Source organism: Cavia porcellus, unplaced genomic scaffold (genome assembly GCF_034190915.1).
Source record: "Cavia porcellus strain 051 isolate PalLab524CR breed Dunkin Hartley unplaced genomic scaffold, mCavPor4.1 scaffold_1, whole genome shotgun sequence".
Taxonomy (NCBI): domain Eukaryota; kingdom Metazoa; phylum Chordata; class Mammalia; order Rodentia; family Caviidae; genus Cavia; species Cavia porcellus.
In genome coordinates, this window is record NW_026947484.1 from 176,390,293 (window position 1) to 176,405,559 (window position 15,267).

The following is a 15,267-nucleotide window of genomic DNA, read 5'->3' on the forward strand; positions in this document are numbered from 1 at the left end:
ACAGAGTTAAGACCTGCAAGTGGTTATCCAAGACTTTATAAAAAATAGTTTGTAACTATTTTAAAGTAAAAGCTTTTTTTTTTTTTTTGTCTTTTTCCTTTTTATTGGTACCGGGGATCGAACTCACGACTGCCTGCTTGCAAGGCAGGCACTTATGCCGCTGAGCTAAATCCCCAGCCTTTAAAGTAAAAGCTTTTAAGTATTTATATTCCTGATGTGGCAGGACCAAATGTTTTTGTCATTACCATTTCAGTGACAAATGATAGAAATGGAGGCAAATTCAAGTTTGCCAAAATTTGGCTATCAAATATAGAGCTGCAGTTACCCTAATTTGAATATATACCCTTGGAGTAATTAATGTTCTGTAGAATGGAAAGAGGACATTTGAAATATATGGCTAAGAATTTTGATTTCTGCACATAAAAACCAGAATGTTCAATTCCTTTTGTTGGGTTATTAATAGTTCCTTAGTCACTGCAAAATATCATCATCCTAGAATTAGTGATTCATCAGAAAAACATACTTTTTATGTATTATATGAAAGTTTACCTACCTTAGTTCTAATATTTGATGCAGTTCATTATTGCCTTCCTTTTTAAGTCTTTAGGGGTCAATCGTAAGCATTCTATTTCTGATTGTAATGATTTATGTTATACTTGTTGTATAGTTTATAAAAGTTAAATGTATTTTTAAAGACATATGGCACTACCACTCAGGTTGAGAAGTAAACTACTTATACATACTGAAGGAGCACCTTTTGTACCCCTTCTCCTGGATTATTTTCCTACTCTCCATGCCCTAAGATAAACAGGCCCCCAAACTTGATTATTGTTCTTCTACTTTGATTTTTTCTTGTTTTATTTTTGTTCTTTTAAACTATATATTATGTAGTCCTAAGTGCTAGTTTAAATTTTTTACATTTATATTCAGAAATTCGTGTAAATGGAATTCATGTTACTTTTCTCTTGCAATTTAATTTCTTTCACATTAGGCTTTTGTGATTCATTTATACCCATACATGGATATATGGATATATCTATGGCCCATTCATTCTCAATGAAACCAAGCCTATATTATCTCACTGGATAAATATACAACAGGGTTTTTTTTTTTTTTTTGTTTTTGTTTTTTTGTCTTTTTTGCCTTTTTATTGGTACTGGGGATCGAACTCACGACTGCCTGCTTGCAAGGCAGGCGCTTATGCTGCTGAGCTAAATCCCCAGCCCCACAACAATTTTTTTATTAATGGAAATTGAAGTCATACTTGAGGCAATTCTGAACAGTGCTGCTATGAACATACTTAATTTTTTCTAAGGAACATACATAGGAAAGAAATTGTTGAGTTATAAAGTATGTATTCCTTCAGTTTTATCACATAACCTCATGTTTTAAAAGGATTTAGCTGGGTCTATGTGAGGTATTCTAATTCTTGGCAATCTCATGTGTTTGTAACAGTAACATCAATAACAATTTTTGCCTGTATTCTGATTATTACTAATGTTGACCTGTTTATTAGCAATCTTCATGTATAGATAAAGTTCCACTATTTGAAAGGTTTTGTTTGTTTGAGACTGTCTTGCTATGTAGTTCAAACTAGCTTTGAACTCATGATGTAGCTCAGGTTGGCCTTCAATTTGCAGTGATCCTCCTGCCTCATCCTCCCCAGTGCTGGGATTACTGGTATGCACCATCATATCCAGCTGTTCTTTTTTTTTCTTGAGATAGGATCTCATGTAGTTAAGGCTGGTCTTACACTCTCTATGCAGTGCACGCTAGCCTCAAACTCATGGTGATCTTCATGCCTCAGTCTCCTGAGTGCTGGAATTAGAGGTGTGCCCCATCAATGCCAGGCTTCTGAAAGACATTATCAAGAAAAGCAAAGGGCAGGCCCTAGATTTTAAAAAGTATTTATGCCTGGCACAGTGGCACATGCCTATGATTCCAGCTATTCTAGAGGCTGAGGAAGGAGATTCAGAAGTTCAAGGCTGGCCTGGGCAATTTAGCAGTATCCTGTTTTAAAGTAAAAAAAGGACAAGGGTGTGGCTTATCCACTCTGGGCGTAATAATAAAGAAAGAGAACAGTTCCTTTATCAGAGAGATTATATCAAGAATATATGAAGAGTCTACGGCCATACCACCCTGAACGCGCCCGATCTCGTCTGATCTCGGAAGCTAAGCAGGGTCGGGCCTGGTTAGTACTTGGATGGGAGACCGCCTGGGAATACCGGGTGCTGTAGGCTTAAAAAAAAAAAAATAAATAAATAAAATAAAATAAAAAAAGAATATATGAAGAATTTACAGTTTAAAGTAGCAAAGTACTAAATACATATGGGCAAAAAAATTTTGAATACATTGCAAAACAGTTTGTGTATGAATTATAATAAGTACATGAAAAATGCTCAACGTCACTTGTCTCATGTACTCATGATAATATTATTTGTATTGTCATTATGTATCTATTAGAATAGCTCATATTAAAAAAAAACCCTACCCAGGGGCTGGGGATTTAGCTCAGCGGCATAAGCGCCTGCCTTGCAAGCAGGCAGTTGTGAGTTCGATCCCTGGTACCGATAAAAACAAAAAAGACAAAAAAAAAAAAAACACCCTACCCAAGGATATGGATTGCCTATATTGGATGCAGTGTAAAATGGTATAACCATTTTGGAAAAGGATTTGGTATTTTCTTAAAAAGTTAAATGTGTAACCTACAATGTGACCCAACCCTTCCTCAAGCCCCAACCTCAGAAAAATTAAAATATATGAGTTCACACACATGCTTCTATGTAAATATTGAATGCAAGTTTTCTTGTAATAGCTAAAATCTAGAAATATTCAGTTAACAAGTGAATGAAAATACGGGCTATCTGCAATTAAATGCTGTTCAGCCATAAAAAGAAATAAATTAATGATACGGGAAAAGGAATTATGCTGCATGAATGAATACAGGCAGAAAAGAATGCGTTTCATATGTATATGGTTAAATTAACTATGTCAACTTGATTGGCTTGAGAGCTGTCAGGGATTAGTAAAGCATACTTCTGAGTACTTCCTCGAGGGAGGGTCATGGAGGTGTGATCCGTCCTCTCTGGTGCTGTTTGCCTGCCCTGCTTCCTGGCTGCTGTGAGCTAAGCATCTTTTTTCTATCTGCTCTTCCACCATGATATTTCTGTCTAGAAGCCAGCCAACTGTGGACTGAATCCCCTAAAACCATGAGCCAAATTAAGCATTTGTTTTATATAAAGTTGGGATGTTAATAAGTATTTGTGCTATCTTTTCCTGTTGAATTGTTTCTGTAACTGCGTTGTCTGTTCAATTAGGGACTGAAGTCAACTTTGTCTGAAAATAGTTTAGCTATTCTTGTTTGTTTCTAGCTCCCACTGCATGGGATGTTGTTTTCCATACTTTGATTTTTAGTCTACTAATTTATTTTTGGATGAGATATGTTTTTTTTTTTTTTAATTTTGGTTCCAGGAATCAAACTCATAACCATATGCTTGCTAGACAGGTGCTGTGCTGCTATATCCCCAACCAGGATGGTTTTTTTTTAATACAGTGTACTGTTGATTTTTGCTTCAATCTAATCTGCCAATCTGTGTATTTTGATCAGGGGCTGAAAAGTGTTGATTTATTATGGGATTGTATTATTTTGTGGTCATTAACTTTTTTATTTCCATCTGTTTAACTGCTCACTCTACTTGTGTATTCTATTGTGAACGTTTTTTGGATGTTAATTTGGTCTTTTTTGTTGTTGTTCTTTATGTATTCTTGATGTTAGTTCTTTGAGAAATAGCTGGCAAAATTTTTTCCCATTCAGTAGGTTGTCAATTAACTTTATTGGTTGTTTCTTTTGTTGTGCAGAAACTTTTCAATTTGATTTGAATCTTCCTTGATTCTCATTATTTCTTGTGCCACTGGGGTTCTGTTCAGAAAGTTCTTGCCTATGTCTGTGTCTCTTCCAATAGATTGTTTCTGTTTAATCATTTAGATTTTTGATACATTGTGATTTTAGCTTAGTAAGTAGATGGTGATACATGGGTCTATACTCCATCTTCTGCATGTGAACATACAATTTGCCGAGCACCATTTATTAAAGAGGCTGTTTTTCCATTGATGTATGTTTTTGACTCCTTTCAAAAATATTTTGTGTTCTGGTTTTCTGTTTGATACCTTTTCATGAACTCTGGATTCTTTACTAAACTTTTCATTCATTTTTTTAAATTGTTTTGTTGAGCTCAGCTAGCTTTTTATTAGTGTCTCTTTAAGCTCACGTCATTTTATTACATGTTGAACACTTTAGTAAACATTGTTTTTGTTTCCTCTTGCCACTGCATATAATTTAAGTTTGGCCTTTGATTTCTACCCCATTATGTCCATGGATCAGCTTTTTGTGAGTTGGAAGTATATGAAGGCCTTGTTGTTGTTATTATGTGCCAATTGTAATAGACTTCATTGCTAGAATTAAGATCTCTGTTGTTAATGCCTACTTTCCAGTGAAGCATTCAAGCATTCTGGGCATGACCATCTACACAGACCTTTTGTCTTACTTTTCTCTCCTTGTTGAGACAAAATACCTAACACCCAAAGTGAAGCAAAGGAAGGTTTATTTCTTATAGTTTTTTTTTGGGGGGGAGGTTTCAGGCCTTATTCAGCCAGCTCCAAGGCAGTATGGCATGGTGGGGCAGCCATTCATGGCCACTGCAAACAGTAAGAGTGAACAGAACAAAAGAGCAATGACTTGTCTTCTCACCCTTACACTGCATGTCGGCTCTGCCCCTGGCCAGGTACAGCACTCAAAATACCAATCCCAGTGCTAGACAACAACTGTTCACAAATGCTGGGTTCAGTTGCGTCCATGATTTCGTGAGACTGGGGGTGGGGGGAACCACATCCAAACATAAACCTTTTTTTTTTAGTTTATTTGTGGTTTTTTTGTTGTTTGTTGTTTGGGTTTTTGGGTTTTTTTGGTGGTACTGGAGATCAAACTCATGACCTTGTGCTTGCCAGGCAGGCACTTAAGCCACTGAGCTAAATCCCCAGCCCAAACCATAACACTTTGCTACTGTCCCAAGATCCAGTCAGCTCTGTTAATTTGGGGAATAGATGGTCAGAGTAATTGGCCATGCATTTAATTCTTTGAAAATGAACTGCGGTATTGTTGATGACAAAAAAATATTCCAAATATTGGCATGCTAAACCTTTATCAAAAACCAATTGCTAACTGTGCAACTCTTTTATTAGCAGTGAAATCACCAATAACAGAGTGAAAGACAAACCAGATATTCATATACCATAAGAGCAAATAAAAGTTAGCACTGTACCACCTTTACAATAGAAAAGAGACCTATAATATTGATGCAAAGACAAACCAAATATTGGCATAAAAATTACTAAATATAACAGCTATACCACCGTTAACAATAGAACTCAACTATACCAATCAATTTTAAAAGATGTTTCCGCTTTATAGAGTTCTCTATTGACAGATTTTTTTCAGTATATTAAAGATACCATTCCATGATATTCTTGTTACCACTGTTGCTTTAAAAAGTCAGCTGTCCAGTATTATAAGCGCATGCCTTGCAAGTACGCAGTTGTGAGTTTGATCCCTGGTTCTGACAAAAAAAAAAAAAGACAGCTGTCAACCTGTTTGTTTTTTCTGACCATTCTTTGTGTAGTTCTCTTATTTTCTATGTCCTATAGTTTCTTTATGATATGTTTATTTTTGTTTATTTAGCATTTGTGGTCTTTGGACTTTTTGATTTGGTGGAATATTATCTTTAGTTCTAGAAATTATCCCTTCGTATATTTCTTTTTTTTTTTTTAATTTTATTTAAGGAGAAAAAGAAAAAAAGGTACAAGTTATACAGAATTTCAGAAAAAATAAACAGTAGGAAATCACTAGTTAATAGATTACATATTGTCATCTTAGAAATAGTTGTTCAAGTTACAAAATTAAAGCATATAAAGTGGACTTTCAAACAGTGAGACTGCAAACAGTTCTGTTCAATGATCCAACAAAACTCAGTAATATGGTTATCTATCTTATACACTTAAATATACATACAGTTATATCCTTTAGAGCACTTTCTTTTTTTTCTCTTTTGTACAATGACAATTCCCTTCGTATATTTCATTTCCTACGATTTCTCTTCTTTCTGGAACTTTGACCTGAACACTTAACTCTCTCTCTCTCTCTCTCTGTCTCTCTCTGTCTCTCTCTCTCTCTCCCTCTTCTTACTGTCCCTGATTTCCTTTGTATTTCCTGTTTATCTTTTTGAGCTATATTCTGAATAATTTCTTAAGGACTTTCAGTTCATTAATAGTCCCTTCAACTTCATGTTATTAATTCTCCCTAGTGATTGTGATTTTTATTTCTAAAAGTTTTATTATGTTGGCTTTCACAAAATGTGTCTCCTACAGATATTTTTGGACTTTCCTTTAATTTTGAAACATACTATATAAACATGTATGTGCTAAATCCAGAAACTAAAATCTTTTCAGTTGTCTTTCTGTTTTAGTCTTGTTATGTTGCCCAGGCTGGCCTCAAACTCTTGGCTCAAGCACTCCTACCTTACCTTAATGAGTAGCTGAAACTGTAGCTGACACTATCATTCCCAACTTGTCTTTCTGTTTAGATGTTTCTGCCCCTGTTGGGGGCAAGTTTTTCATTTTATAATTAATTAGGAGAATTCTTGGAGGCTTAGGATCGAAGTGGTATGTTCTTGTAGAAACTGCTTATCTTCAAAATTAATGGCTTTCTGGAATCATTTCAGCATAAATTCATGGATTAATTGGTTTGCTTTGGATCCTCAAAAAAAGTAAATTTGGGCTGGAAATTTGCATAAGAACTTCCATTTATTTAGAAATTTTTAGAGAATTATATCCCTTCTCTGCTGAACACAAAGAACATAGTCTAAGAGTAGAGATAAGGTAGGTAGCATTAGGCTTATACTGATAGTGTACTGAGGATGTCCTGTTGACTGCCCACCTTGGACTAACCTATAGATTTGCCTCTTGCCTGCTACCACATGAGGCTAAATAAAACAAAGTCCAGATTTACAGGGTTTGGTTTGTGGCTTGCTTACTGTTGTGGTAGGATTTGTGGGTGGTATTTTTTGGGGGGTGGTAGTGTTGTTTTTGCTTCTTAGTGGTAGCAGAGTTGTTGTTTTTTATTTTTTTTGGCAGTCTTGGCTTTGCCACTACCTTACATTCCCAGTCCTATAGTTTTTTTTTTTTTAGACATCATCTCACCAAGTTACCCAGGGGGGACTTGAACTTAAAATACTCCTGCCTTAGTTTCCCTCAGTAATAGATTTACTGGAATGACTGCTTATTTATTATCTTGTTCACTCCCAGTTTTTTAAAGAAAAATTTAAAAATACCATTCACCTGGCATTTTTTGTAATAAATTTGGTCTGTGTTACTTAGTCTGCTAAAATATCTGAGAATTATTTTCCCAAGAATGGGAAGCTCTTTAATGCTATTTTATTATTTAGTTAACATTAAAAATTGTACATTTTTATGGAATTTAATATGCATTAAAATATAATGATCAAAATATTTGGCAAAATGTTTTTACTTAATTTTAATTGTTTGTAACAGTACGTACTCTTGGAGTATTTTAACACAGTATTTTGTATTTTGTCTAGTAAGTCACCATAATCTCTAGTTCGGACTGCTTTCCTTGGAATTTTGCTGTTGTATGCAGTGAGCTGATTTCATGAGTAAAATGTTAATGTTAATTTGCCTTTTCCTTACTGTTACCATTTTACAAATGTAAAATATCTGTTCTTAATCATTGATATAATAAACCATTTTTTAAAGGTTTATGCAATCTCTTTATAAAATAGAGAAACTAGGCTATTATCTTAACTATAGATTTATAAATGAATCTTTTGTCATATGTCAGCAAACGTTCTTAGTAATCACATCATACTTGATAGCAGTTACTTAGAATTTAGCTTTGATATTTGTTTGCTAGTTCTTTTTTATTTGTCTCTAGTAAGTGTTTTGTGGTGATTATCTCAAAAAATTTTCTTATTTCTCTAAACTCTACTCCTGCTATTCTGTCTCACCCCTTTCCATATCTGTCTGTGTTTGCCACTTCATCATGTTTGAAAACTAAATCCCATAAATCAGTGGTTTATGACAATTAGTGTTTGTTTTTCTCACCTGCCTTGCTTGAGCTGAGAAGCAACTATTGCAGCCCTCTTCTACATGTTTTTTGTTTGTTTTTGTTTTTTGATGTAGGGCCCAGACTGAAGGTGGCATTCTTGGTGACAGAAAGAATAATAAGCACTGCTGTAAATCTATAATGCACTGTAAAGCTTCTGTGGCTTATATCATTGCTGTAGTTATACCTTCCAGAGACACGGCATAATCCAACCCAGAGTGTCTTAATAGAAATGTGTGCCACTTCCTCCAGAAGGTGCTGATGGTCACATAGCTGACCACAGCTATATGGAAGGGACAAATGAATGCTTGGCAACAGTAATACAATCTACTGATTTCTCTGCGAGTTTAACACTTTAAATCCACCTTTAATGTCTTAAATACAGTTCTGTTATAAAAGTGTGAATCATTTTACCAGTGGTCTGTATATGCTTAGAAAGGACAGAGATTCGTGTTTATTCAGTGATTCGTCAGTACTAGAAAATGCTTAGCTGATAATACCTTTTTTTTCCATAATGTGCTTCGAATAGATTGTTCTCTCCCTTATTTCATTAGTTATTCTGTAACCCTTAGGATATGAATCTTATTTTGTTACCTTTCAAAAACGACAAGACTTGTATCTCATATTTGTTTTTATCAGCACAGTACCCAGTAGGTACTATATGATTTAATAAGATTTAATGAATAGTTGGTAACTTTTCATTTAGTGAAGTACTCTTTAGGGTTATGATCTCAGCCTAGTACAAATATAGTTTATATCTAAGTTACACTCTTACTCCTTGAACTGAGTTAAAAGGAGTCAGCCTCTGGCAGTGGCAGAGGCTTTTATTCAGTAAGGAGCAAGTGTTGAACAAGTATTCATGCTTTACCAATTCTGTTCTCTTTATATATAATGTACTTTCATGTAACCATTTTCTTATGTCTTTGGTAAGCATATTTGTAGAGGGTAGTACTTATTTTAGCTCTTTTTCTCTTCCTTACCCACTAGGTGCACCAGGTATAATATCTTCACCATATGCAGGGGCTGCTGGATTTGCCCCAGCCATTGGATTTCCTCAAGCCACAGGTGAACCTTATTTTCTAGGAACTTACTAAGTTGAAAAATAAAAAATTCTAAGTATTTACAATAGAAACATTTAGGCATCTCAACTTGTGTGGTATATAGCTTCCTTATATTAATGAATAATTATCTCTGGCACCAGTTTGAACTCCCAATAATTGCACTGTATGCTCTGCATCATTTGCTTGCCATTGGCACACATGACCTTATGTAGAGTTAAATAAATAGGAAAGATTGGTATGAAGAGAGTAAAAGTCTTAGTTTTTTTGTGTGTAAGGTGATTAATACATTTTATATCTGTAAGTCACTATTCAATGTGGTCAGTTAGAAGCATAGTATTAATTTTTTAAATTTTATTTAAAAGGAAAAAGAGAAAAAACAAAACAAAGCGATGTAAGGGTACAAGTAATACAGAACTACAAAAAAAAAAAAAAACAGTAAGAAATCACCAGTTAATAGATTACACATTATAATCTTAGAGATAGTTGCTCAAGTCACAGTATCAAAGCATACAAAGTGAACATTCAAACAGAGAGACTGCAAACAGTTGTGTTCAATGATCCAACCAAAAACATTAATATGGTCAGCTATTTAACACTCCTAAACACACTTGCAGTTGTATCCTTTAGAGCACTTTTTTTCCCTCTCTTTTTTACAACAAAATTTACACATTTTGGGTTTTATTACTCCTTAGTTCTTATTATTTTTTTTTTTGGAAGAGAATAAAGTCAAATATGGCAAAACAAAGCTGTCAGTCAAAACCAAGGATAGACATAGTACATGATGTAAGAACAGAGTACAAGGGGCTGGGGATTTAGCTCAGCGGCATAAGCACCTGCCTTGCAAGCAGGCGGTCGTGAGTTCGATCATCAGTACCGATAAAAATGAAAAAGACAAAAAAAAAAAGAACAGGAGTACAAGGTTTTCAACAATGGTTACTGTAATGCCTCCTGTTTCCTTAAAAAGAATTGTCTATCTCATTAGGTATTATAAAGTAAGCATAGTATTAATTTGAAACTCCTCAAAATTGAATTAATAAGCATGTACAAGCAGTAATGTTTTCCCTCACTTTAAGTGTCTCTTTTAATACACTGTATTAAACACAATAATAGATATTTAGGAAGATTAAAAAATGTGAGTAAAGAGGCTCCTGACTTGGTAAGACCTTAAGGCATAGAAGGTTCCTAGCTGTGATACATAGCTGCCCTACAGGCAGTAACAGCAGTTGCAGGGTTGGGTTGGAAGGGCATGGGAAAAAGGGTCATGTAAAAAGGGCTACTGGATATGGATTTCATGGAAAAAGTGTTCTGCCTGAGAATGTGATCTACACAGTTTTTTAAAGTGCAACAATCCAAATGATGGTAATGTCTTTCTGAAATTGTCAGGTAGAATAGAATTTGAAACATTACAGTTTAATGATGTGATACATAAGAAAGTGGTCAGACATAAAAATGTTGAATTTAAAAAATTGATAAATTAAGGACCGTAAACCAGAACATGAAACTTTATTTTACATAAACTAGAGATTTTACCTTAGGTAGTATTAAAGCTGAGACACAAACAGTAGGACTTTGGGGTAAGTGTGCTTTTAATATAGTGTCACTACTTCAGTATTATAGAAATTTCATTAATTACATTAGATCTATAGGAGACCTCTGAAAAATTTTTGCTATAAAAGAATATTGAATTCTGTAAATCTTGTTGGTCATAATAGTATTGACATAGCACTTACAGAGTTATAAAATCTTTTTCCCATATAGGCTGTTATGTAGCATTACCCCGTACACATGTTTGTGACTGTTAAAAACACATTATCTCATTTTATGATAGAAGGCAGTATGGAAATTACATCCACTTAATAAAAAGATGCTAAAGTATATCAGTTCAGAATAGAGAGTATGCTTGTAGTTACTAGACTCTCTGAGAAACCTGATAGCTTTTTTGAAAAACACTCTGGAAAGTATGGCATGAACAGTAAGAATGTGTATGAATGAGGGCTGAGGATTTAACACCTGCCTGGTAAACGCGAGGTTGTGAGTTCTATGCCTGGTACCCCCCCCCCAAAAGAGTATGTGTAAATGATAATGTTAACAGATAAGGAAATCTGCTTCACCTGACTCCGTGAGACAGGAACTGGCTCTCTCTGTCCTTTTGTAGCCTTGACACATTTTCTTCTGTATGTTTACTCTGTTCATTTTTTTGGCTTTAATATATCAAGTGTTAAAATCCTCTAGATAACTAGAATGTGAAATGCTTTTGATGTTTTTAAAAGGTCTGTCAGTCCCAGCTGTTCCTGGAGCCCTTGGTCCGCTTGCACTCACCTCTTCTGCTATCACTGGAAGAATGGCCATTCCTGGGGCAAGTGGTATCCCAGGAAATTCTGTTCTCCTGGTCACCAATCTCAATCCTGATGTGAGTCAAGTATTACATGTAGTCTTTGAGAAGATATAGTGATTTCTGATGTAGGGTTGTATTCAAATTAAAAGTTCTGAAGCTTGTTTTAAGGATTTTTATTAAAATTCATTGCTACTACTTATAGAAGCATATTAAAGATGTTTTAAACACAGTCTGTTATTGCATTATAGATACATCTATTTAAAAAATTTACTCATTTTTTTAACATTTCTATTTTGTATTATCCTTTTTCAAACAGCTTATCACACCACATGGACTTTTTATCCTATTTGGTAAGTTCATTTTTGTTACTTTCAGTGTTATCTGTATATATGAATTAAGCACATTGATTCAGTTAGTGATACTTAGTGATTACCTGTGTATACCAAGTTGTGTGTTTGACACTGAGGATAGACAGGGAATAAAATGTAGTAGGTAGAGCCAGAGGTACAGCTTAGCTGCACTGCACCTGACTGGCAAGTGTGAGGTTGTGAATTCAATTCCCAGTACTAAAAAGAAATTTAGTAAATAATTACATTACAGTTTTATAACAGGAGACCTAGATGTTGTAATGGGATCAAAAAGTAGGGAGTGCTAACCTGAGGGAACCAGTAGAAATGTTAAGCTGACTTGTAAAAAATGAGGAAGAGTCTGGCAGGCAGAAATGTGGTTGGTTTTTTTGTTTTTATTTTTAACAGATATTAGCAGACAGAGGGCAAGGAGAAATGGGTGGGGTGGAGAGACTGATTTCCTAGTACACGGAAGCCCAATGGAACAGTCTCCCTAGCTCCTTTTAATTTTATTTTGAGACAGGGTCTTACTTACTAAATTGCTCAGGCTTGGCCTCAGCCTCCTAAATAGCTGGGATTATAGGGAAACATCAACCTCACCCAACTGGTGATAGGTTTTTTTTTTTTTTTTTTTAAGTGTTTTTGAAGTATAGTTTACAACCATGTAATTCTCTGTGCAATACCACACCATCACCACAGTATAATTTAGACCTTTTCCATCACCCCATAGAAATCCTTCATTATTACTAAGAAAACCCTAATCCTCATAGAGTCATTGTAAAAGTTTTAAATGATGATGCATTTAAGTAATTCTCAATAATAAAATCTTATGTTAATATATTTTTGTATCACTCCTATCCAAAGCATGTCTTTCTAAAAATAAATTTGTTTTTTAATAAATAAATTTGTTTCTCATTTAAAAACCATATTGGGGCTGAGGATATAGCTGAACGGTAAAGTACCTGCTTGACAAATGAAGGTCTTGAGTTTAGTTCCCTAAACCAAAAGCAACAAATATGTAGGTCTTAGTTTTTAAAAAAATGTCTACTTCAACCAGGCATGGTGACATATGCTATAATCTCAGCACTTTAGTGGAGTCCTGGGGGGATGGGCAGGAAAATCACAAATTCAAGCCAAGTCTTGGCAGTTTTAGTGAGTTCCTGCCTCCATACACAAAAAAGGGCTGAGGTGGTAGTTCAGTACAAAGGCACTGTGTTTTAATATTCTCTACCAAAAGGGGAAAAAAGATAAGAAAAAAAACAGAATGCTTACTCCAGGAACTTGTCCTTTCTGAGAAGAGCAGCAAATTTGAAATAGTTGTCTTTTTGTTTTAAATTTTAAACGTGCTGTTCATCTTTAGATTCATTCTATTAGATGCTTGCCCACAAGATAAGCACCTCTTCTTTGTATGCCTTGAAAGGTCCCCCTCTTTTTAAATCTTAAAAAGTAGCTCACATAAGCTAAATATTTCTGCTTTTTAAAGAAAAAAGGAAAAAAAAAAGAAAATGGAGGAGGTTGGCATATTTATGCCTACAATTGTTTTCCTACAGTTATTGCTTCTGTTTTAATATTTAGACCTTTGATCCATTTTGATTTTAATTTAGTATGTGGTGAGAAAATGGGTTTGAACTCCCATCCTCTGCATGTGAATGGTCAGTTTCCCCATCACCATTTATTAAAGAAGCTCTTTCCTCTACAGTGGTATGTTTTGGGCTCCTTTGTCAAAGATTAAGTGGTTGAATATACTTTGAGCTGTTTCTGTAGCTCTTATGTATAATATGGCTTGGCTTGGCTTGGCTTGGTTTGGTTTGGTTTGGTTTGGTTTGGTTTGGTTTGGTTTAATTTGTTTATTTATTTTTGGTGCCAGGAATCTGTTTTGTTTTTGAGACCAGCTTTCACTACATAATTCAGATTGTCCTCAAGCCTACTATGTAGCCCAGGCTGATCTCAGACTCAAAGAAATCCTTCTGCCTCAGCTAAGTCTGGGACTATCGGTGTGTACCACCACACTGGGATCTGTATTTCACTTTTAAAAATTATTATAAAGCTTATTGGTACCATTTGCTATATATAGTGATCACATTCATCATAGAGAATTTGAACCTATACATAATACATCTTAGTTCCTCTTTTTTCCATTTCCTTCCCCTCTCTTGAACCCTCCTCCACCCCCTCCTTAGTTATAAAGCTTTGTTTCCATTTTATACTTTTTTTCTCATTTTTCCCTTCCTTGCTTTCCCTTCTGCCTTTCTAGGTCTCCTTTCTTTTTGAACAATTTCTTGTTACTATATAATGTCTGTTATACATTTTGATTCTTATTTGTACTTTTTCATGCCAGAGAGACAATGCAAAATTTACACATTTGTCTGATTTATTTCACCAGAAAGTATCATGTTAAGGTCATCCATTCAGCTATAAATGTCTTAAGTTTATCCTTTATGAAGGAGTAGTACTCTACTGTATAAAAAGACCATATCCTTTTTAATTCATTCCTCGGTTGGTAGGCATTGAGTTGTTTCCAAGATTTAGTTATTACAAATTGTGCTGCTATAAACATAGCTGTGGTAGGATGTTTTTAATTCTTTTGGGAAGATGCCCAGGAAGGAGAAGATCTGGGTCAAACGGGACCTCTAATCTCCACACTGGTTTCCACAGTGGTGGTACCAGTCTATACCTCCACCAACAATGGACAAGAGTTTCTTTTTCCCCACAACCCCTCCAGCATTGCTTGATTTCTTGGTGATAACCATTCTTTCCAGGGTACGATGGAATCTCAGTGTTGTTTTAGTTTACACCTCTTAAAATGATGTAAACATTTTTTCTTGTTTATTTGCCATTTGTGTTTTTTCATCTAAGAAGCATATGTTCATCTCAGATGCCCATTTTTGGATTGGTTCTTTAAATTTGGAGGTGTAATATTTTTGAGTTATTTATATGTTCCTGATAGTTTGTCTGAGGAACAGCATCAAACAATTTTTCCCACATTGTGGGTTGTCTTTTCACTCTGTTGGTGGCTTCTCTTGCTGTGCACATGTTTTAATGAGAGCCCAGTTGTTGATTCTTTGTGACAGGTCCTGTGTAATTGGAGTTTTATTCATCTTTGCCTACACCAATGTCTTCAAGAGTTTTATCTATTCTATCTTCCAGCAGATTTAATGTTTCTGTCTTAATATTTAGATCTTTGATCCTTTTTGACTTTAGCTTAGTGCATGGTGATAGACATGGGTCTAGCCTTTGGCATGTAGCAAGCCAATCTTTCCAGCACCTTTTGTTAATGAAGGTATCTTCCAGTGAATCAGCTTGGCCCTGCTATCAAAGATAAATTGTCTGAGTGTGTTTGGAGTTGTTCCT

The 15,267-nt window shown here is 34.9% G+C and overlaps 1 protein-coding gene and 1 non-coding gene across 10 annotated transcripts in view; both read left to right on the forward strand.

The window, feature by feature from the left end:
- The window catches only part of Ptbp3 (polypyrimidine tract binding protein 3), a 97,910-nt gene that overhangs the window by 72,047 nt on the left and 10,596 nt on the right, over window positions 1-15,267 (forward strand). For all 9 annotated transcript variants that reach the window (XM_063260745.1, XM_063260748.1, XM_063260750.1 and 6 more), the window contains 3 exons: window positions 9,161-9,238; window positions 11,505-11,644; window positions 11,886-11,919. In XM_063260745.1, coding sequence (XP_063116815.1) covers window positions 9,161-9,238; window positions 11,505-11,644; window positions 11,886-11,919 — 252 coding nt within the window. The remainder of the gene's footprint in view (window positions 1-9,160; window positions 9,239-11,504; window positions 11,645-11,885; window positions 11,920-15,267) is intronic.
- LOC111755199 (5S ribosomal RNA) lies at window positions 2,122-2,240 on the forward strand. The gene has a single exon (XR_002789777.1). It is a non-coding gene; the product is annotated as a 5S ribosomal RNA (ribosomal RNA).